General features: G+C 38.3%; 1 protein-coding gene across 2 annotated transcripts; it reads left to right on the top strand.

Moving 5' to 3' along the window:
- Positions 1–7,656: 7,656 nt before the first annotated feature.
- On the top strand, positions 7,657–21,085 carry LOC129244427 (vacuolar protein sorting-associated protein 35). Of its 2 annotated transcripts, none has more exons than XM_054882049.1 (10): positions 7,657–7,873; positions 12,154–12,343; positions 12,419–13,152; positions 13,216–13,302; positions 13,373–13,521; positions 15,666–16,019; positions 16,081–16,644; positions 16,721–16,796; positions 19,820–19,927; positions 20,007–21,085. In XM_054882049.1, exons 1-10 carry the CDS (start codon positions 7,871–7,873, stop codon positions 20,166–20,168), a joined length of 2,427 nt encoding a protein of 808 aa, XP_054738024.1. In that variant the 5' UTR covers positions 7,657–7,870; the 3' UTR covers positions 20,169–21,085. The 2 variants fall into 2 exon arrangements, with proteins under 2 accessions (XP_054738024.1, XP_054738022.1); XM_054882047.1 differs by lacking the exon at positions 7,657–7,873 and adding an exon at positions 8,241–8,461.
- The last annotated feature ends 416 nt before the right edge of the window (positions 21,086–21,501 follow it).

Here is a 21,501-nt window from a genome sequence, read left to right as displayed (position 1 = left end):
CAAGAATTTAATACATGTTATTGAAACAATTTAATTGGAATGTACATTTGAAGAAAACCATATAATTGCATTATTTTTTCTAAGTCAAATCGTGAAAATAAACTTATAAACATAATAAAATATATATTTAAAAAGAATTTTATATGATTTATGCGAAAAGGGTAAGTAAAATAAAGACATGAGCGATGTTCAAGTTTGTCTCGCATAAGGAGTTATATACAAACAGTTAGAAGGGGTTGGGTACAATATGATTTTGGCTCAAAATTCTGTATTTAAAATTCTGTATTCAATATTCTGTATTCAAAAATCTGTAATGCAAAATTCTGTAATGTTAAAATTCTGTATTGCGCAACACTGTAATTTTAAATTTTGTAAATTCTGCAATGCAAAACAAAATACTGCCAATACATGACTTGTCTTGACCCATATGCTTTCCTATATTATCAAAACAGATTACATAAAGCAAATGTACATATCGCACCCTAAATACAAAAGGGTCACAACTCAAAATGTTCCTTCTGCTCAAATATGAACGAGACGGTATCAATAAAACGATCCGCGGATGACATATGGCAAAAATATTTTTTTTTTGTTTTTTGATAGGACTGTTATAAGCTTACATGGCAAATTTCAGCGTGATATGTCACATAGTTTGTTTTCTGTGCTACTGTAAACAAGTCAAGCTCGAGTGTGGAAATTTTTGAGTTGTGACCCTTTTGTATGTATTTAGGGTGCGATATGTTTGTATGTATTTATAGCTTCAGAAACAACGTGAATGAAATTCGAGCAACCGTGCTAAAAAATATTGTAGAATAATTCCAATATTTTCTCTATACTTCGTTCAAATACCTAACTGTTTAAATCAATTCCCATTCTTTCATTGTACGTTTTTTTGTTGTAAAATTTATAGAAACACAATACGACAACGACAGAACCAAACCCAACGGTCTTTTGTTTTTGCTTCTCGTTTACAGCAGGTCAAATAAGTTTACAAAGAGAGTTTCGATTAGTTCTATTGATAGTGGCTCGCCAACTTGCATGAATCAAGTTTGGGGAAATTACAAATTTAAAGAAATAATAAAAGTTTTTGTATAAATAAATATTGACAGTGTTTAATATGGCGAAAGTCTCTCTTGTTAAGTCTAATAAAAGTAAAGATATGCTCTGTGTTGACGGATATTTTTTTTATTTGGAGCGATCTACAAAAAAAACATATAATTGGGCCTGTTCTAAAAGAATACAAAAGAAATGTCGTTCGCGTCTTGTTACAAAACTTATTGAAAATATGCATACGATTATGAAGTATTCAAGAGATCACTCCCATGAACCATTTCCAGATGAGGTCAATGTCGTGAAAGCTAATAATTTGGTGAAAAAGTTGGCGAAATCAAGCTTGCTGACTACTAGCCAAATAATCCAGAAATCTGTTGTTGAGACCGTTTCCTCAGCCGTGACTATTTACCCACAAAAAGTGTTCAAAAGCAAAAAATTAACAGGATAAAAAGAGCGAAAGTAGAACTTTGTGAACCAAATTCGATAGAAGAAATAGATATTCCATTAAATTTGTATGTTTTGAAAAATGAACTTTTTATTTTGTCAGAAAAATATTTCCACAATGAATGTATGATTATATGTGGTACTAAATCATCATTGCAATTGCTTGATGAAAGCGACTGTTGGATCATGGATGGCACTTTCGATGTGGTGCCTACATTTATGCAACAACTTCTTTCCATACATGGTCGGGTTGAAGGGCAAATAATACATCTCGTATTCTGCATTATGAGCAGAAAATCACTTACCAGCTATGAGACGTTTTTCATTGAGCTCATTGAATTTGCTCGAGGATATGGCATACAATTAAATCCAAAACGAATCCTTAGTGACTTTGCGAAAGGTATTATATCGGCTGCCAAAAAATATTTTCCCGATACGAGATTACAAGGAATGCTTCTTTCGTTTTAGTCAAATAATTTGGCGTGAAATACAAAAAGAAAGGTATACTGTATAATATATTGATATACTGAACAATTTCATGACGTATGTATACAGGGTTGGCCATATTAAACTGACCCATGTGATTATTAAAAAAATATGGAAAAAGAAACATTTTTTTGTGTTTCATTGTGAAAAACATTTAATTTAGTTCAAGGAGATTCGTTTACATCACTTTTTGAATTTGATATCGCGCAAGTGGTCGCCCTTAGCTCGTATAGCGTAATGTGCCCGTTTTTCGGCGTTTTCCATAGTTTTGGCCAGCGTCTCGGCCGATATGGCGGCTATTTCCCGTCGGATATTGGCCTTAAGTGCGTCTAGTGTCTTTGGCTTTTTGACGTAAACCTTAGATTTCAAATAGCCCCAAAGAAAAAAGTCCGGTGGCGTCAAATCCGGTGATCGTGGCGGCCAGTCAAAATCGCCGCTTTTTGATATCAAACGGCCAGGGAACAAAGTCTTCAATAAGTTGACGGTGGCTCGTGCTGTGTGTGGTGGTGCGCCATCTTGCTGAAACCAGAAGTGCTCCATACCATTTTCACGAACAATCGGCATCACAAAATCGGTTATCATGGCCCGATAACGCTCTTGATTGACGGTCAATGGTTGGTGTTGACCATTTTCAAAGAAGAACGGCCCAATGACCACCAATCAGCGCAAATGCCACACCAGACTGTAACTTTTTGGTCGTGGAGAGGTACCTCTTCAATAATTTGAGGGTTTTCAGTGGCGTAGAAACGGCAATTTTGCTTATTTACGGTTCCGTTCAAGGAGAAATGGGCCTCATCACTCATAATGATTTGATGCCAAAAATCCTCATCAGTTTGGGCCATTCGGACGACAAAATTGGCATATTCCAAGCGACGAGGCTTATCGGCCGGCAACAGTTGTTGATTTAGTTGTATTTTGTACGGGAATATCCCCAAATCCAAACGAATGATACATCGTAGAGTGGTCCGAGGGATGTCCAACTGAGCAGAACGCCGATTACCTGACGTTCGCGGCGATGACTCGATACTGGCTCGTACGGCCGCGATATTTTCGTTAGATCGTCTTGGCCGCTTTTTATTTGGACGTCGGGTATTAGCCACAGTGCCGGAAGACAAAAATCTTTTGTGCATTTGCTTGATTGCGTTCTTTGGCGGCGCACTTTTCACTTTATTTTTTTTTCTCCACGCACGTTGCGTTTTTACAATCGAGAAGGAATTTTGAATGTACAGCTGAACAATTTCAGCGCGTTCTATTGGGGTGTACTGTTTCATGGTATAAATCTCCTTCGACTGACGCTTCCAACGCGGTATGTCATTAGCTGATCTGAAATTACAGTAAAAAGTTATAGGGTTACTCAATGGGTCAGATTAATATGGCCAACCCTGTATATACCATTGTTTCTATAAAATCAGAATTCCATTATTCATAAAATAAATGTGCTATTCAGGTAAGCGTCCTTATCAATGTATCTGCTTATTTGGTTATATTTTTACGGCATTTTGATCGAAAATAATTTTGATTCCAGAATTTTAATATACAGAATTTCAGTTCTCCATCATTTTGATCATACAGAATTTTAAATACAGAATATTGAATCAAAAGAATTTAGGCTGGCCAAAATTTTTCTTTTTTTTGATTTTTACAGAATTTTCATCCAAAAGAATTTTGAAAAGCAGAATTTAGTACCTCTCCCAGTTAGAAGGCAATGGCAAAATATGGCTAGCAGAAAGCATGCCCGACGATTGGAATCTCAGTGTTCTTTGTCCTGCACTGAAGAAGGGTGACCCGACGATCTGCACCAACTATCGGGGCATCAGTCTTCTAACCATCGCTTACAAGGTCCTGTCTAACGTCATATGTGGAAGACTTAAGCCGTTTGCCAACACACTGATCGGGCCTTATCAGTGCGGCTTCAGACGTGATAAGTCCACCATCGACCAGATCTTCACATTACGCCAAATCCTAGAAAAGGCCCATGAAAAGCAAGTCGACTATAAAGCTACGTTCGATAGCCCGATAAGGGATTGCCTGTACGCCACCATGTCTGAGTTAGGTATACCAGCGACGCTCATACGGCTTTGCAGAATGACGTTGAGCAACACAACCAGCTCCTCCAAGGTAGGAAATAGCCTCTCCGAGCCATTCAATACCGTTCGAGGTTTCAGACAAGGCGATCCACTGTCATGCAACCTCTTCAACTTCGTGATGGAAGGGGTGCTCCGAAAAGCAGGTGTTTATCGTAATGTCACTATTTTCTACAAATGTGTTCAGCTCCTTGCGTACGCCGATTACATTGACATTATCGGCCGCTGTAAGCGAGATGTCACCGCTGCGTTTTCTGCTATCGAAAAGGAATCATCACGAGTGGGTCTGGCGGTGAACGTGGGTAAAACGAAGTATATGTGTCTACAACGTGGAGCACACGGCGAGTAGGAACGCACATCATTGCGGACAACTATACCTTCGAAGATGTGCCAGAATTTATTTATCTTGGTACCGCCGTTAACAGCAACAACGATATCAGCCTGGAGATCAAACGGAGAATCACTCTTGCTAATAGGTGTTACTATGGGCTAAGTAAGCAATTGAGTAGTCGAGCCCTCTCTCGCATGACCAAACTGACACTTTACAAGACGCTCATCATACCCGTGTTGCTTTATGGCGCAGAGGCATGGGTAGTGTCACAAAGCGATGCAGCCGCTCTTGGGGTGTTCGAGAGAAAAGTTCTTCGTAAGATCTTCGGTCCTGTGCGCGTTGGCGAAGACTACCGTTCAAGAATGAACCACGAGCTTTATGAGCTGTACGCCGACATTGACGTAGTTCAACGCATCGCCATCCAACGCCTGCGTTGGCTAGGGCTCCAGCAAAGAAGGTGTTCGAGGGCGAAGTCCAAGGGAGCTGACGCAGAGGAAGACCATTGCTCCGGTGGAAAGACCAGGTGGAGGAAACCCTATGCTCGCTTGGTGTACAGAATTGGAGAAGGCGCGCGCGGAGCATAGGCGCCTGGAGAGAGCTAGTGAGGTCGGCCGTAACTCGGTAACAGGTTGTTATGGCCACCTAAGTAAGTAAGTAAGTAAGTAAGCAAGAAGGCAACGACAAAATTTCGTGGGAGTAAAATAGAGGCATGAGTGATTTCAAGTTTGTGTCGCTTAAGGGGTTTGAAGGCCGAAAAAAGCGAATTTTCCAGAATTTTTTCTGAGAAATTTTTTAAATTTATTGATCTAAAAAATTGTACACATATTATGTTATCTTTAAACTGTATTTCAAAACTTAGTATTAGTAAAAATATTTATTTGGACAGGAGCTATAGCTGATCTCCGGGAGCTCCTCTCAAAAAGGACGTTTTGCGGTGACCACTATATCTCTGAACTGGATTGTCTGAAATTAAAAAACCAAACAAATGTCGTTTAAGTAATGTTAAACCTAGTAATTAATCGAAGGAATAAGCAAAATAAGTTTTTTTTTTGTGGCAAAAGGGCTGTTTCTCACAAAAAAAAACGATTTTTGGCCAAAATTTCGGCTTTAAATTGTTTACAAAACACAAAAAAATTTTCTCGGTGACAAAAAATCTTCGATTCATCACTAAAAAATATATTTAAAATTTGAGACTAATCGGTTTAGCCGTTTATGAGAAATGTTGGTCCCCGACTTTGAAAACCCCATTTTGAGAAAAAAAACTTTGAAAAGCACTTTCAAACACTCTGAAATTTCCGTATAACTTCGAAAATATTCATCGGAACGATATTAAATTTTCTGTGTGTATTCTTAAGGGGACAGATACCTGTAAACGGCCATATTTTCCCTGATTTTCATTAATTTTCCTACTATTTTTGCTTCGAAATAATTATTTTTTCAAAAAATTTTCAAAAACTTGTAAATTCACATAGAAAGTAATATCATAAAAAAGATGTGTGCAAATTTTCAGGGAGATCGGTCAATAACTTTTCGAGTTATCGTGTACGCCTATTCGAAAAATATAGTTTTGAGAAAAACGGGTCTAAAGTTTGAATACAGTAGGTTCTGTTTTTATGCGGTAGATACGTTCCGCAAGAAACAGCATAAAGAAAAAACAGCATAAAAAAAGCTACTAGTTCTATAGTAAAACTATAGATACGTTTCAAATGCTAAAACCGCATAAATCTGAAATAATCGCATAAAAAAGGGCACTAGTCCCATATTATTACTATAGATACGTTCCATAGACCGCATGAATCTGAAATAATTAAATAAAATCGCATAAACAAAATATTGTATCTTTGAAAATTATATCTTTATATATCTTCCATACTTGTAGGGTTAGCATTTCTGATGCAATCTGTGATGAGTTTTTGCTTAACTGGTTTAGAATCTTGTTTATATGTACAATTCCCCATAGGTCGACATGCATTTTGTAATTTAAAAAAAAACCGCACTATTTCAAAACCGCATAAAAAAAAGCCGCATAAAAACAGAACCTACTGTACATGAAAATTCTACCTCTCTCAGCGCTCGAACCAAAGAATAGAGTCGTCACGGTTGACGATCTATTATATAAGAAGTGCTTAAATTTACGTCCTAAACATTTTTTGACATATTCTTAAAGGATTATATTAAGGGGTTACTTGGGTTTCGTTGGTTCAAAAAATCCATTTTTTTTTTTTTGCTTATTAATTTCTACAACATCTCAGGAATATTATCCTAAATTTTTAAGTCGATCCGAATGTGTGGAATGTGTGCGCTCCAAGCCACTTTCATTGTTACTCAAAATTTTAAACGCGTTTTTCTCGGAACCGTGTTCAAGCACGAGTTTATGGTCTTAACTAAAACACTTATTTTTGTTTATTCATTTTTGATAAGTCTGTCAGGAGTTATGCTGACAACGCGGACGCACCTTTTTTTTTTTTTTGAGGGCTCACCGAAAATGACGTCACAATGGAGGAGTTTTAATTTTTTTTTGTTGAAAATTTCTGAAATTATTCTTTAAATATGTATCAATAAGACAGAAAAAAGTTTGAATTAAATAAATAATTTTTTATATAGAAAAGAAAATATTGAAAATAGGCCTTTTTTTACCCGACGAAACCCATGTAACCCCTTAACATTTTATAAATTTTTTTTTTTAATTTTACAGGTGTCTGTTCCTTTAAATATATGTACATTAAGAAAATAAAATTAAAAACAAAAACGATTGTTTGAAAAATCTAACTGTATATAAACCCCATAAGTTCACTTGATGTGCATACAACTAAAATATAGAAATTTTAAAATGCATCTGCCATCTATCTATTTAACTGAATAGCTCAGTATTCACCATAAGGTGGCGCAACGATGCTTTTCAACTTGCCGTTACTTCACTAACAGATGCCACTGCGCTCGATGTCAAATCTACAGAGTGCACAACATAACTATTTTCACAAGAGAACACAATTACAACAACAACTTGCTTGAACAAAAACTAATTGAAGAATTTCTAGAAATTCACTTTCCGATGCAAAATTGTTGAATTTATTTCGCCATTAACACATTTTGAACAAACGTTTCTTCTCATTAGCATTCCAGCGTACTCGAAGCAGTAAGCGTAAATTTAAAATATTATTTGCCGCACTGCAACCCTGCTATACTCGAACATCTTTCGTTTGACAGCCGACACTTTTCTCTTTGTCAACACGAATAACAGTAAAGCAACAAAAAAAAAATTCGTCAGCAAGATGAAACGTCAAAACTAGTGAAAAAACGGAAAGAAAAATACCACATCTCTTGGAGGAAAGTTTTTGCAATTAACTTTAAAAAAGTTAAGCAAACTTATAAATAAAGTGGCTTAAACATTGGTGTAATAAGAGAAAGCAAAGCTGCATATAGAAATAATTTCTTGCGCAACAGCCACACACGACGCAGAGGCGAATAGAATATGGTAAGTGAGCAGCGTTAGCTACAGCAGCTCTACTTCTATTTGAAAAGCGGCGGAGGCTTAAAAAATTGAGAACCTAAGGAAAAAACCAACAAGGAAGCGATTAGCAAGTGACTCTTGCAAAAAAAAAGTGAAAAAATAAAAAGAAGTGTGAGTGTATGGGCAGTGCCGGCGGAACTGTTGATAAGGAGGCGCTGGTTATTGTGGATTTTTGATGTGCGTAAGTGCACACACTACCACCTACCTTTTTATGAAAGGGCATACGCAGGGATACTTTGCTGTTAAACGGAAGCTAGCAATTAAATTTATGGACGTTGCGTAGCCATTTTTGGCAAATTAATTACGAAATTTACATTTACATTAATTTAGCCAGTCGTTTATTGATTTCACAGTTGAAAGGTGAGAAATTCGATACCACACACCACAATAGCCACAATCGTCAAAAGCATACAATAACAAAAAATACTTGCACTCAAAACATTCAATAAGAAAAAAACAAGCAGTATTGCAAACACGGCGGTCGGCATGTACCCATGGAATTCAACATCTTACAGCCCAAGCGGCAGTCGAAGCGGTAGCGAACGCCGCATGGTAATTAATCACAATTCAGGAACACACACACACACATACATATGTACATGTTCAGTTGCAAACAAACTAGATATTGGTTCACTCGTATACACCCACTTTCGCGTAGAGCCCTACTAAATCTCATATCTCTTCCCTTCCTTAACGCAGAAGTGCCCTCATTCATATTCATTCTCATATTACGTAGTGGAAGCTTATAATATACGCAAGAACTAACATTTACATTTAGCACTTATGTGCATTTGTTTGTGCACCAAGAAAGTAATTTTATCTACGAACCATTCAATGTTACTCGTATTGTAACCGCATGTTCTACTTTAATTTGTGTTTGTGTCTCGTAGTGCAGGGGTGTTCGATTCATTCTTAAGTGTCATTAATAAATGCCAATGCAAGTACATTGCCACTTATTGGCGGGTTATACTCTTTTTATATTTGCTGCCAACCGCCTATAGTGTGGAGGGTAAAAGTGGTAGCCTCTTGTTTTAATAATGTAGTAAATTTTAGTGTGAATGCTAGCCTTAGTTCGCACCGAATTCTTTTAAAACCAAAACAGTTTGCTTATTTAACTTGTGAATCAGTTTAGTGCTGAAAGTTTCAATTAATTTGTGATGTTTGATGTCGATGCATGCCATGCGTTCCTTATCAGTGTATGCTCCTTGTATTTGTGTGAAAATAACCGTCATATGGTTTGGCTGTGCTCAGTTTTATGGGTATACACCCCTTTAAGTGACTTGTTAGGCTGCTGTATAAACACAATACGGAAACAAATAAGATATTACAAGTAAGAGTACGGAATTATTAAACTACTACTAACTCTCAAAAAATGCAGTTGGGTAATGATACTTAGATGGCAACACCAAGTTACCGCCATTGGCGCTTACATAATATAAAATATATCTCCATCAAAATTTCATGTAAGAAAGTTGAGGGAAGATGTTATGGGATGTCTTTCCATTGCTACCACCATAAATTTGCTTATAATATCTAAGTGCGTGGCCCGAATTTGAAAATTGTGACACAGAAATGTTGTCACTATATCAGCTGCTGGGCTAACAATTGCTTTATACATTTCTTTTCAACGATATGTCAGTACAAGATGCAAATACGGTAGTAAAAAACCTAATTTTTAAGCTTTTCCTGGTGGCTCTATAGGGACTCTATGAGGTTGGGACTTTCATCGTCATAATGGTGTGACCTTACTCTTTCTATTGCGTGTGATGGGCGGTGCCTCGTCCCCTCTCTCTCCACCCCCCATCCAAATATATCGTGGTAGTAATGGAAAATTTAGCTGATGTTTTTATTAGTAACCACTATGCCAGTTCATTCATTTTAAATAAATTTTGTAGCACTCCTTCCTACAGCCACACACCACAGCACCCACAAACCACAAACCAAACGCTTTTCATTGACCTGACGCCTTGTCATTTGTATTTCGTATATTTGCAAAATTTTGTGTGCATTCATAAGTGTTCGTTCATACATTCACATAAAGGGTTTTCCAACAAGAGGTGTTATTTTGATAATCAAAGAAAAATGCTATTTTTTAATATAAATGATCGGATGTTTATTTCATTATAAAGAGGAAGGTATGCCGTTAATAGTGGAAAATAACATCAGGCCACCACGACCACGCTTTTCACCACCTGGACAAAAGAGATCAAGCTACAATTCAAGGTAAAAGTCGATGATTCACAAATTCCGACGGTTAACAACACAAAAATATTGGGAGTTACCGTTGACAGGTTGCTCTCCTTCTCAGCGCATACAACCGCTATTGCAACTAAAGTACAGAATCGCAACAAGATTCTCAAGTAGCACGCCGGCAGCACTTGGGGCAAAGACAAGGAAATGTTGCTGTCGACATTTATGGCAATAGGCCGACCGGTTATAAGCTATGCTGCGCCTGTCTGGCCGCCTGGAACCAGTGAGACGCAGTGGATAAAGCTTCAGACCTGCAAAAACACTGCATTAAGGACCGTGACAGAATGTCTTCTGATGTCACCTATACTACACCTACGTGACGTGGCCCTAATGCTGCCTGTTAAGGAGCATAACAAATTGCTCAGTAAGCAGTTTCTACTAGGGTGTTACCGCTGGCCTCAACCTTGCAGCCACCTGTTCGAACCTGAGCCACCTCCAAGGCACATCAGGAGGCATTTCCTCAACTACGCGGACGAGATCTCAGACAAAACAAACAGGCAGCTACTGGATCGGCCAGTGTACAGACAGGCCATAAACGACATTCACCGGGAGACTCTCGCCACCTTCTTAAGCTGCCGATCCCCGAATGCCGTTATCGGAGTCCAACCACCACCAATCGCAGACACGAAGAGCTCCAACTTCTCCGAGGGTCCCGCGTAATCTTGGCACAATTACGTTCTGGATATTGTAACAGGTTAAACTCCTACTTATCCAGAATCGACCCCAACATGCCCAACATATGTCCAGCATGTGAAGGCACCCCGCACGACACTAACCACCTTTTCACATGCCCCATTAAACGCACTCATCAAACACCCCTCTCCCTCTAGACCCAATCCATCGAAACAGCTAATTTCCTGGGCCTACCGTGAGATGAGCTAGACGAAGACGATCGGTGATTACGCTACACTGACAGAGCAAAGGTGCTGCTACTACAACAACAACCACGCTTACAGGACAATACCCTTTTCGTGAAATTTTCCATAACCGAATTGCAAAGTGGCTACCCTATGTCTCCCGATAGCCTCACGAATTCCATCTTTGAGGTGTTGAATCGACCCTGGGCTATTGGCGTAGACCTTCTCTTTAACGTGGCCCCAAAGAATAGAGTCACAAGATGCTAAAGCACAAGATCTCGTTGGTCAATTGTGATTACCTCTTCGAGAGATTACACGATCCGGAAACTTTTCCCGAAAAGATCAATGGTTTCGTTGCTTGTGTGGCACGTAGCGCCGTCTTCTTGAAAATAAACGTGGTCCAGATCAATACCTTCCAATTCCGACCATAAAAAAATCGTTAATCATCTTTCGATAGCGATAGATAACACCTATTATCGTTTCCACGGCAGTCGGTTCTACGTTACCGAAACGACCCGGATTTATATCCGGCCAAGGATTGCCACTCCAGCAGCATTCCCCGTATGTAAGAATGGGGAATGTTTATACTGCTACAACAACAACAACAACAACCTATTATTGGAAAACCCTTTACATATTGTAGTTGTGGCTCCGTGAAGAAACTCATACGTACATTTCTATTGTTCTTTTTTTGCATTCGCGCTAATTGGTGTTGCTATTCTACTCATCGCCGTTGTTAAATTGCACTTCTATTATGGATTCATGCATTTGTTATTTAGGAAAATATGAACGTTTCTATGTGTGTAAAAGTATACTCGTATACCTAAAACGCTGCTCAAGTACCAGTACGATCGTCTGTATCTATTTAGCGAATCTTTATTGAAAGTAATTTAACGCGTTCTATGTGCATATAAGTGCCTATGTATGTATGTCGATCGGTCATTGTTGGCTCTTGTTCAATTGGTACCAAGACGCAAATCATGTTTGCAATGAGATTGCAGCTACGCTCAACAATGTAGACTATGCCAACTCGATCTGCGTCTTTATACATTAATTTATATTGAATCATATATTATTTATGTGCATACATATTCTTCTCTCTTCTATTTGCGATTGCTACAAAACACAAAACTGCAGACCATGCCGAGTGGTTTAGATGATCAAGAGAAGCTTCTGGCTGAGGCCATTGGGACAGCACGCAAACAGGCATTCCAAATGAATCACTTTCTCGACAAGGATCGCATTTTGGATGCGCTCAAATGTGCTAGCACAATGTTGAGTGAATTGCGTACCTCGATGCTCTCGCCGAAGAGCTACTACGAGTTGTGTGAGTATGCGTTGTATGTCTACAAATATCACTCAAACACTAAACTTAAATTATTTAAATTCTTTGCCACCTTAGATATGGCCATTACGGATGAGCTGTGCCACCTGGAATTGTATTTGAGTGAGAAGAGCAACAAAGAGACGGATTTCTATGAACTTGTGCAGTATTCGCATACGATTGTGCCACGTCTTTATCTGCTCATTACCGTGGGCATTGTATATATCAAAAAGGATGCAACGTTGAAGCGTAGCATACTCAAAGACTTAGTGGAAATGTGTCGTGGTGTGCAACATCCACTACGTGGCCTATTTCTACGCAACTATCTGCTGCAGTGTACGCGCAATATATTGCCAGATGTGCTGGTGGCAGAAAATGAACATGAAGGCAATGTATTGGACGCCATTGACTTTGTACTGACGAATTTTGCCGAGATGAACAAATTGTGGGTGCGTATGCAGCATCAGGGTCACTCCAGTGAGAAGTCACGACGTGAAAAGGAACGTGAAGAACTAAAGATATTGGTGGGCACCAATTTGGTACGTCTATCACAACTTGAATCGGCCACTTTGGAACACTATCAGCGTTTCATATTGCCTGGAATACTGGAACAGGTGGTTAGTTGCCGCGATGCCATAGCGCAAGAGTACCTTATGGAATGTATTATACAAGTGTTTCCCGACGAGTTTCATTTACAAACCTTAGATCCGTTCCTGAAGTCATGTGCACAGCTTGAAACTGGTGTGAATGTTAAGAATATAATAATTTCATTGATCGATCGCTTGGCTGCATACAACCAGCGCAGTGGCAAGGTGTGTTAAATTATATTTCTAAATTGTAAATATATTTTCCATTTAAAAAAGTTATTTTTACAGACTAGCGGCACGGACATTGAGTCCATAATACCGCCTGAGGTTCAATTATTCGAAGTGTTCAGCATTCAAGTGGCCAATATTGTGCAGGCGAGCTAGCATTACTTATTCAGTATTAAGGATTGCTATGAATGACATTATTTTTTGCTTAAAATTCTAGACTCGCACTGATATGCCGCTCGAAGATACGATATCGCTGCAGATTGCACTTCTGAGTCTCGCCCAGAAAGTCTACCCAGACCGTGTTGATTATGTGGATAAAGTGCTTGGCACAACGACACACATTTTGGATAGCCTAGGAATGAATAAGTTAGTAGAGATGAGTAGAAATGTAGCTTCGAAAAGACGTTGATTGAAAAATCATAAGTTCGGCGAAAGCAAGTAGAATTTGTTGTTGTTGTTGTTGTACGAGCGTGCAACATACATGTACGGGGAGTGCTGCTGGAGTGACATTCCTTGGCCGGATATATAGAAAATCCGTGTCGTTCCGGAAACGCAGAACCGACTTTCGGGGGAACGTAGAAGTAGATTAGTCAGCTTCACATATGATTGTTACATACACTGTTAGGATACACTGAAAACGTAAAAATATTAGTAATAATAACTAGTAATCTAGGTGGACGGCTGTCGTAGTTGTTGTTGTTGTAGCAGTTACTTTGCCCTGTCAGTAGTTGTTGTAGCAGCATAAACATTCCCCATACTTATATTACATACGGGGAATGCTGCTGGAGTGACAGTCCTTGGCCGGATATAAATCCGGGTCGTTTCGGTAACGTAGAACCGACTGTCGTGGAAACAGTAACGAAACGTCAGTAGTCTAATGGCTTGGTGCGTTCCCGTTCGGGGGTGCGTAGGTTCGAATCTCCTTGCATGAAACAGCAAAATGATAGAAAAAGTTCCCACGACAGTAGGTTTTTCGTAACCGGAACGACCCGAATTGATATCCGACCATGGACTACCAGTTCAGCAGCATTCGCCGTATATGTATGAGGAATGATTATGCTACTACAACAACAACAACAACAACAAACTAGTTTTTGTAATAGCGGTCGCCCCTCCTCAGGCAATAGTAAACCTCTAAGTGTACTTTTGCCATGAAAAAGCTTCTCATGAAACATTGCTTGCCATTCGGTGTCGTCTTAAAAAGCATTTTTGGAGCAACATCAAGACGCACACCACAAATAGGAGCGGAGATCGGCCAAACACCTAACAGAAGTGTATGCGCCAATTATTTATTTATTATTATTTTTTTAATTTATTAGTGTTCTTATTTATTACTGGCTTTTTTTAATTTATTTTTATTTTTTAAATGTATTATTTGTTTTTTAATTAGTTAATTTTTATTTGTTTTTTTTTTATTTATTTGTTTTTTTTTATTTATTATTATTTTAATTTATTCCTTTTTTATATTTATTTATTTTTTTAATTTATTATTTGTTTTTTTTTTTAATTTATTTTATATTTTTAATTACTAATTGGCGTATTTTTTTAACTTATTATTTATTTATTGTTTTTTTAATTAATTACTTTATTTATTTAGTTTTTTAATTATTACTTTTTTATTTATTTATTATTATCGTTGTTTTTTTTTTTAATTTATTATTATTATTATTCTTAATTTATTATTATTTTTCTTATTTATTTTTTTTTTTTATTTAAATTTTTTTTTATCTATTTTATTTAATTTTTTTTATTTATTTTTTGTGTTTTTTTTTAATTTAGTTTTTTTATTTTATTTTTTTAATAAATTTTTTTTAAATTTATTTTATTTTTTAATTAATTTATCTTCTTAATTAATTTATTTTTTAATTTATTTTATTTTTTTAATTTATTATTTTTTTTATTTGCTTTTTGTAAATTTTTTTTTTTCTAATTAATTTTATTTTTTTTAACTATATTAATTTTTTTTTTTTTAATTTATTTAAAAAATTTTTTTTTGTTAATTTATTTTATTAATTTTAATTTATTTGTCTTTCTTTTAATTATCATTTGTTTTTTTTTTATTTGTTATTTGTTTTGTTTTTTTAATTTATTATTATTATTATTTTTAATTTATTTTATTTTGTTTTTATATATTAGATTTTTTTTTAAATTTATTTTTTTTTAGGTAATATAATTACATATTATTTTTTTTATATTTGTTTTTTGTTTTTATTTGTTTTTGTTTCTTATAATTTTTTTTATTATTTGTCTCTAAATAGGGGACTCATAGTTGTAGGTAGGTTTAATGAGAACCCTTCTTGCACCCCTAAGTGTACACAGAGCTTTTCCATTGTTTGCCGAGAGTCAATCATAAAGCCACTCGGACAGTTTAGCAATTATTTGCTACTAATTTTATTTGATTCGAAACTTGCCACTTTTCAAGCTACACTTCAAATTTTGAATTATCGCCATATAACTTGCCACCCGTTCATTAGAAGGACTAGCATCTAATATCTTCTTAATTATTCCAGCATTTCTCATTTTCTCTCGGTGAACCAAGAATTATCACGTCTCCTACGCATTTGCATCGATTTCTACAACAACGCATTGACTGTTATACAACTGAAGAACTTTACGCCATTACTAGACAAGTTCGACTACACTTCACGAAAGTCATTGGCGCTCTATCTGGTAATGAATGTGCTCGAATTCGAAACTCTTATACCAACAGCTGAACAGGGTGAACACGTATTAACCATCATAATGCCACTTATCAAAGATGAGGAAGTGCCCGTAGGACCCGATGGCAAACCTGTGCCACAACCTGCCAATGCTAACAATGTCGATCCCGAAGAATTCGCCGAAGAGCAAGGCGTTGTAGCGCGGTAAATTTTATTTAAATTTTGCCACATACCTGGTTTTAAGAATCCGTAATCATCTGTTTAGGTTCATTCACTATATGAAGTCCGATGAACCCGACATGCAATACAAAATCCTCCAATCGGCACGCAAGCATCTGGGTGCCGGTGGTCCACAACGTATCAAGCATGTCTTACCGCCGCTCGTATTCTCCGCGTATCAGCTAGCCTACAAATATAAGGCAATCGCCGAAGAGGATGAAAATTGGGATAAGAAATGCCAAAAGATATTACAATACTGCCACAGTACGATCGCGGCGATAGCAAAAGCAGACTTGGCCGATTTGGCGTTGCGCTTGTATCTGCAAGGTGCGCTAGTCATTGGTGAAATTGGCTACCCAAATCACGAGACAGTGGCTTATGAGTTCATGACGCAAGCATTCTCATTGTACGAAGATGAAATATCTGATTCGAAGGCACAGCTGGCAGCAATTATGCTTATTATGTCCACATTTGAACAAATGTCGTGCTTCAGTGAGGAGAACGCGGAACCTTTGCGCACGAATTGTGCACTTTCAGCGTCCAAACTATTGAAGAAGCCCGATCAGTGTCGAGGTGTGGTGGCGTGCGCTGCGCTCTTCTGGAGTGGCAAGTAAGTGCTCTGGGCAATATTTACTGTAAATATAAAAAATTTTAAACTTATCACTTCCTTTTTTTTTGTTTTGTAGGAAAAATGGCGACGAGATGCGCGATGAGAAACGCACGCTCGAGTGCCTAAAGAAGGGCGCACGTATAATTGCGCATGTATGTAACAAAAAACGTTTATACTTAGTCTTGCCATATATTCTGTGACTAATTTTACAATGCATATGATGAGAACAAATTCGCAGAAAAAAGTTCCGTTATATTTGCTTTTGTTCGTATGCGTTGTCTGCTCGTAAATTATACTCAGTTTCGTGGCAAATTTCGCTTGCTACCAGTGTGTGGAGTGTGAAGTTAATGAATATCGCATTGCAGTGTGGTGAAAGTGCAAGTTAGATTTACGGATTGCTGAAGAAACTTAATATTTCGAGGTCGACCTTGCGTGGTTCGACTCAGTGCAGCCATAAAAGCCGTTCGAGAAAGACTTCGCAGAAATCCCCTTAGAAAGCAGAAAATCATGTCCAGGGAAATTAATGCATCGACCTGATCCATGTCAAGGCTAATTAGAGATGATCGCCACATGAAAACCTTCCGTTGCTCAACGGGTCATGTTTTGACAACACGCTTCAAGAAACTGGACTCGACAGTTTGAAGCAGCTTCTTCGATGGCATGCAGTCAACGGACATGAAAATATTATTTTCACAGATGCGGCTATTGAAGTAGTTTTAAATAAGCAAAACCGACGAAATCTATGCTAAAACTTCTAAAGACGCAAAAAATGTTGTTCCAAGGGTCCAGCGTGGCGACCATCCAGCCTCCGTAATGGTTTGGTGGGGAGTGTCTTATAAAGAGTGTCTACGAAAAAGGGGTTAAGATCTCCTACTCCCACTCTTCACGAAGCATCTGGCCCCAGCCCCACATCAGCATGGTTTCCGACGAATACATACATAGCATCACCACTGCATTCACCGTCATAAACGTCCAGATGAACAAACCAAATCCGCCCCAGCGAGAGGACTGTCCTAGTAGCGTTGGACTTGAAAAATGCGTTCGACACTGCCAGCCATTCCACGCTACTAGATGATATTTATCAGTCGGGCTGAAGAGGTGATCCGCCTACTATCTGAGCGGTCGTCACTCGTCGGTGATCTTTCGAGACCAAACTTCAAAACAGGAAGATCAAGCAAGGTGTTCCCCAGGGTGGTGTCCTTGCTGTTCAACTTCTATGTGTCGAAACTCCCCCAGCCACCAGAGGGAGTCTCCCTGGTCTCATACGCTGACGACTGCACGATAATGACGTCGGGCAATGACATCGATGATCTGTTCTCTTTCCCCCACTAAGTCCACCCTCTTTACCACCTGGACAAAGGAGGTCAAACTGAATCTCAAGGTAAAAGTCTATGACACACCAATTACCAATTCCGACTGTAAACAATCCCAAAATTTTGGGTGTAACCTTCGACAGTTTGCTCTCCTCTGCGCACACAATCGCAATTGCCACTAAAGTCCAAAATAGCAACAAGGTCCTCAAACCGCTTGCCGGCAGCATTTGGGGCAAAGACAAAGAATTGTTGCTATCGACATTTAAGGCAATAGGCCGGCGGGTTCTAAACTATGCTGCGCCAGTCTGGTCGCCTGGAACCAGTGAGACGCAGTGGATAAAGCTTCAGACATGCCAAAACAATTTCATTCGGATAGCGACGGGTTGCCTCCTGATATCCCCCCTTCAACACCTTCACAATGAGGCACAGATGCTCCCAGTAATGGAGCACAGCAAACTGCTCAGCAAGCAGTTCCTGTTAGGGTGCTACCGCAGGTTTCATCCTTGCAGACACCTGCTTGAGCCAGAGCCGCCTCCCAGGCACGTCAGGAGAAACCTATTAAACTATGCCGACGAGATCCAGGACAAATCTAACGGACATCTACTGGGCCAGACAGTGTTTAGACAGACATTAAACGACATTCACCGGGAGGCCGTTACCACCTTCTTAAGCTCCCGTCCGACGAATGCCGTAATCGGAATCCAACCACCACCTACAGCAGCTTCCCCGTGAGACCCGCGTAACACTGGAACAATTACTTTCTGGATATTGTAGTAGGTTAAACTCCTATTTATCCAGAATCGATTCCGACATACCCAACATATGTACAGCATGTGAAGGCACCCCGCACGACACTAACCACCTTTTCACATGCCCCTTAAAACCTACTCAGCTAACGCCCCTCTCCTTCTGCACTCGAACCTATCGAAACAGCCCGTTTCCTAGGCCTACCTTTAGATGAGCCAGACGAAGACGACCGGTGATATACTCTACACTGACGGGGCTTGTATTACTGCTACAACAATAACCGGGACAAAAGTGTACCAGGAGGTCGTCTTAGAAGGCGTGGTGAAGCGATTGAGCAGTACTCTTTTCAATGGATTTTCCAGCAAGATTTCGGTTCAACCCATAAGGCTAAAACCTCCCAGCAGTGGCTAGACCCTGGGTTCATCACCGCAGAAGATTGGAAGATTGGCCGACTGGAAGTCCAGATCTCAATCCATTGGACTACAGTTTGCGCGCAGAATCGGAGAGCATGGCCTGTCGAAGACCTCACAGAAATTTGAAGATTCTCAAGCAATCTTTGGTTTGAGCAGCAATGTCAATATCGATGGAAATCAAGCGTGCCGCAATAGCTGAATGGCCTAATCGTTTGAAGGCAAATGGCAACAATTTCGAATGAAAATTAATTTTTTTTAACCCTTAACAGCCGAAAGGCCCCGCTAGTACTTATGCGATAGAAAGCGTCCCCCCAAATAGGGGGACATGAAAAGAATTTAGTTTTCATTTATCATCGCTGTAGTTTTCTTTAATAAATATTGCAACTTTGTACATCCCTGGTTTGTTGATCATAAACTGACCAGAAATATTGAATTCATATCTAAATAAATCAGTTTAAATGTTTAGTTTAAGTTTTCATCCTTATAAACGTTTTAAAATTTCACATAATTTTCCGTCGTCTTATGGGCGAGTATTACAAAAAAACCTCTCGGCCGTTAAGGGTTAATATTCCCATGATGAAACAATAAACATAAATATTATAATTTCATATCTATAACTGGCTTAACTTGTAACAGAACTTATGGCAGGACTAAGTATGTAGTAGAATTATTTAAATATATTAATTTCTTGTACTTTTCCAGTGCTTGGACATAGGTGTACAAGTGCAATTATATGTCGAATTGCTGAATCATTATCTCTTCTATTTCGAACGTGGTAATTCGCTAATTACTGTTGCAATGCTAAATCAGGTTTGTAAATTTTCCAACTTTAACCCAGACATCGTGCAATGTGTTTACCTCTACCCATTTATTCTCAAAATATGTCCAGCTCATTGCGAAAATCAACGAGGATTTGCCAAATCTGGAGTCCACCGAGGAGACGAAACAAATAGAAATGCATTACAAAAATACATTAGCGCATATTAGAACTCGCATGGAATCAAACGATGCGGGCTTGGAGGTTTCATTCGCTGGCATTTCCATCAATTAGTAAAAGATAAAATTATTACTTAAAGCGCATAGGGAGGTGGAACTTGCGTGCGCAATACGGTTTTTATTTGAACTACCTTTATACGCATACATATACCTATAGTGATCGAATGAAAGACACCTGTACACCTCCGGCAGCAAGCAACAACATCCACTCAATTTAAATGCACATCCCCCACTTTATTTTCACCTCTTAAGTTGCGAATACAGCGCTCCTAGTTTCTCTCGTAAATTTAGATTTTTATATAATTCACTAGAAGCCTGAAACTCTAAATATTATGTTCAGTTACTTATGATAACATTTATGTAAAAAAAAGTTGTACTTGTAATGATTGTTTACCAGATCAAATTATATCGAAATTCCATTTATTGTGAACCTATTGAAGGATTACTATAATTCTACTAATTATTATATTGATGTATTGTTTATCGTTAAAATTATGCTCGATTTCTACACACATTTATATATATTATACAATAACAATGTGCGGTATTGCTTATTTTCTGTCTCTCTCTCTCTCTCGACAAAGCAACTATCTATCGTTTGATGCTAACTTTTGGTTTAGAGAGTAGGCATAAAAACATATTCACATGCACGATAATTGTTTTTTTTTTTAATTAAGTATTAATGAACACACAAAAGCAATGGAAGCAAAAATAAAGCATACCGGAAAAATCCTAGATATTTAAAAGCAAAGCAAAAATACTATTTGGCTAAAAAGCGTGCATAACTTGTGCAAAAACTACCGAACCTGTCGTCGGCACGGCTTAAAAAATACAAGAAAAAAATATGAATGAAGCACCATTAAGTGGCACACTGATATGAGTGTTGAAAAAGAGATATTTGCTGATTATGATAAATTCTTAAAAATGCTAAAATAAATATTGAGATAACAAGTTTTAGAAAAAACATAACAATTGTGTGCTAAATTTGGATGGCGGCTATAGCAGTTGCAATGGGAAAAATCACTTTCATTTTCCAGGCGGTAGTCCACGCCTTAGAATGTCTACGGAGAGACATGCGCGGTGCCAATATTAACATTCTCTCTGACAGTCAAGCAGCTCTAAAACGGCTGGATAGCTTCTCATTCCAATCAAGGTTGGTCTGGGAATGTTTCAAAATCCTCAACACCATAGCATGAAAAAAGCTTGTTACCTTGATGAGGGATCCGAGACATGAGGGGCACGAAGGGAATGAAATTGCGGACACTTCAGCGAAAAATGGGGCAAACACTCCCTTCATAGGTTCTGGACCTTTCTGCGGGGTAAACAACAGCTTCAAAAGTGCTTTTCTACGTGAGCAGGAACAACGAGACCTAATCGATTACTGGAGA

The sequence above is a fragment of the Anastrepha obliqua genome, chromosome 4 (assembly GCF_027943255.1).
Source record: "Anastrepha obliqua isolate idAnaObli1 chromosome 4, idAnaObli1_1.0, whole genome shotgun sequence".
NCBI lineage: Eukaryota > Metazoa > Arthropoda > Insecta > Diptera > Tephritidae > Anastrepha > Anastrepha obliqua.
Note: the sequence above shows the minus strand (reverse complement) of the source record. Positions and strands in the feature narration are given on the sequence as shown.

Coding starts and splice junctions, on each gene's coding strand:
- LOC129244427 (XM_054882047.1), top strand. CDS start 8,396: ATGTACCCATGGAATTCAACATCTTACAGCCCAAGCGGCAGTCGAAGC. Junction 16,020..16,080: donor GAGCAAGGCGTTGTAGCGCG/GTAAATTTTATT, acceptor TCATCTGTTTAG/GTTCATTCACTATATGAAGT. Junction 16,645..16,720: donor GCGCTCTTCTGGAGTGGCAA/GTAAGTGCTCTG, acceptor TTTGTTTTGTAG/GAAAAATGGCGACGAGATGC.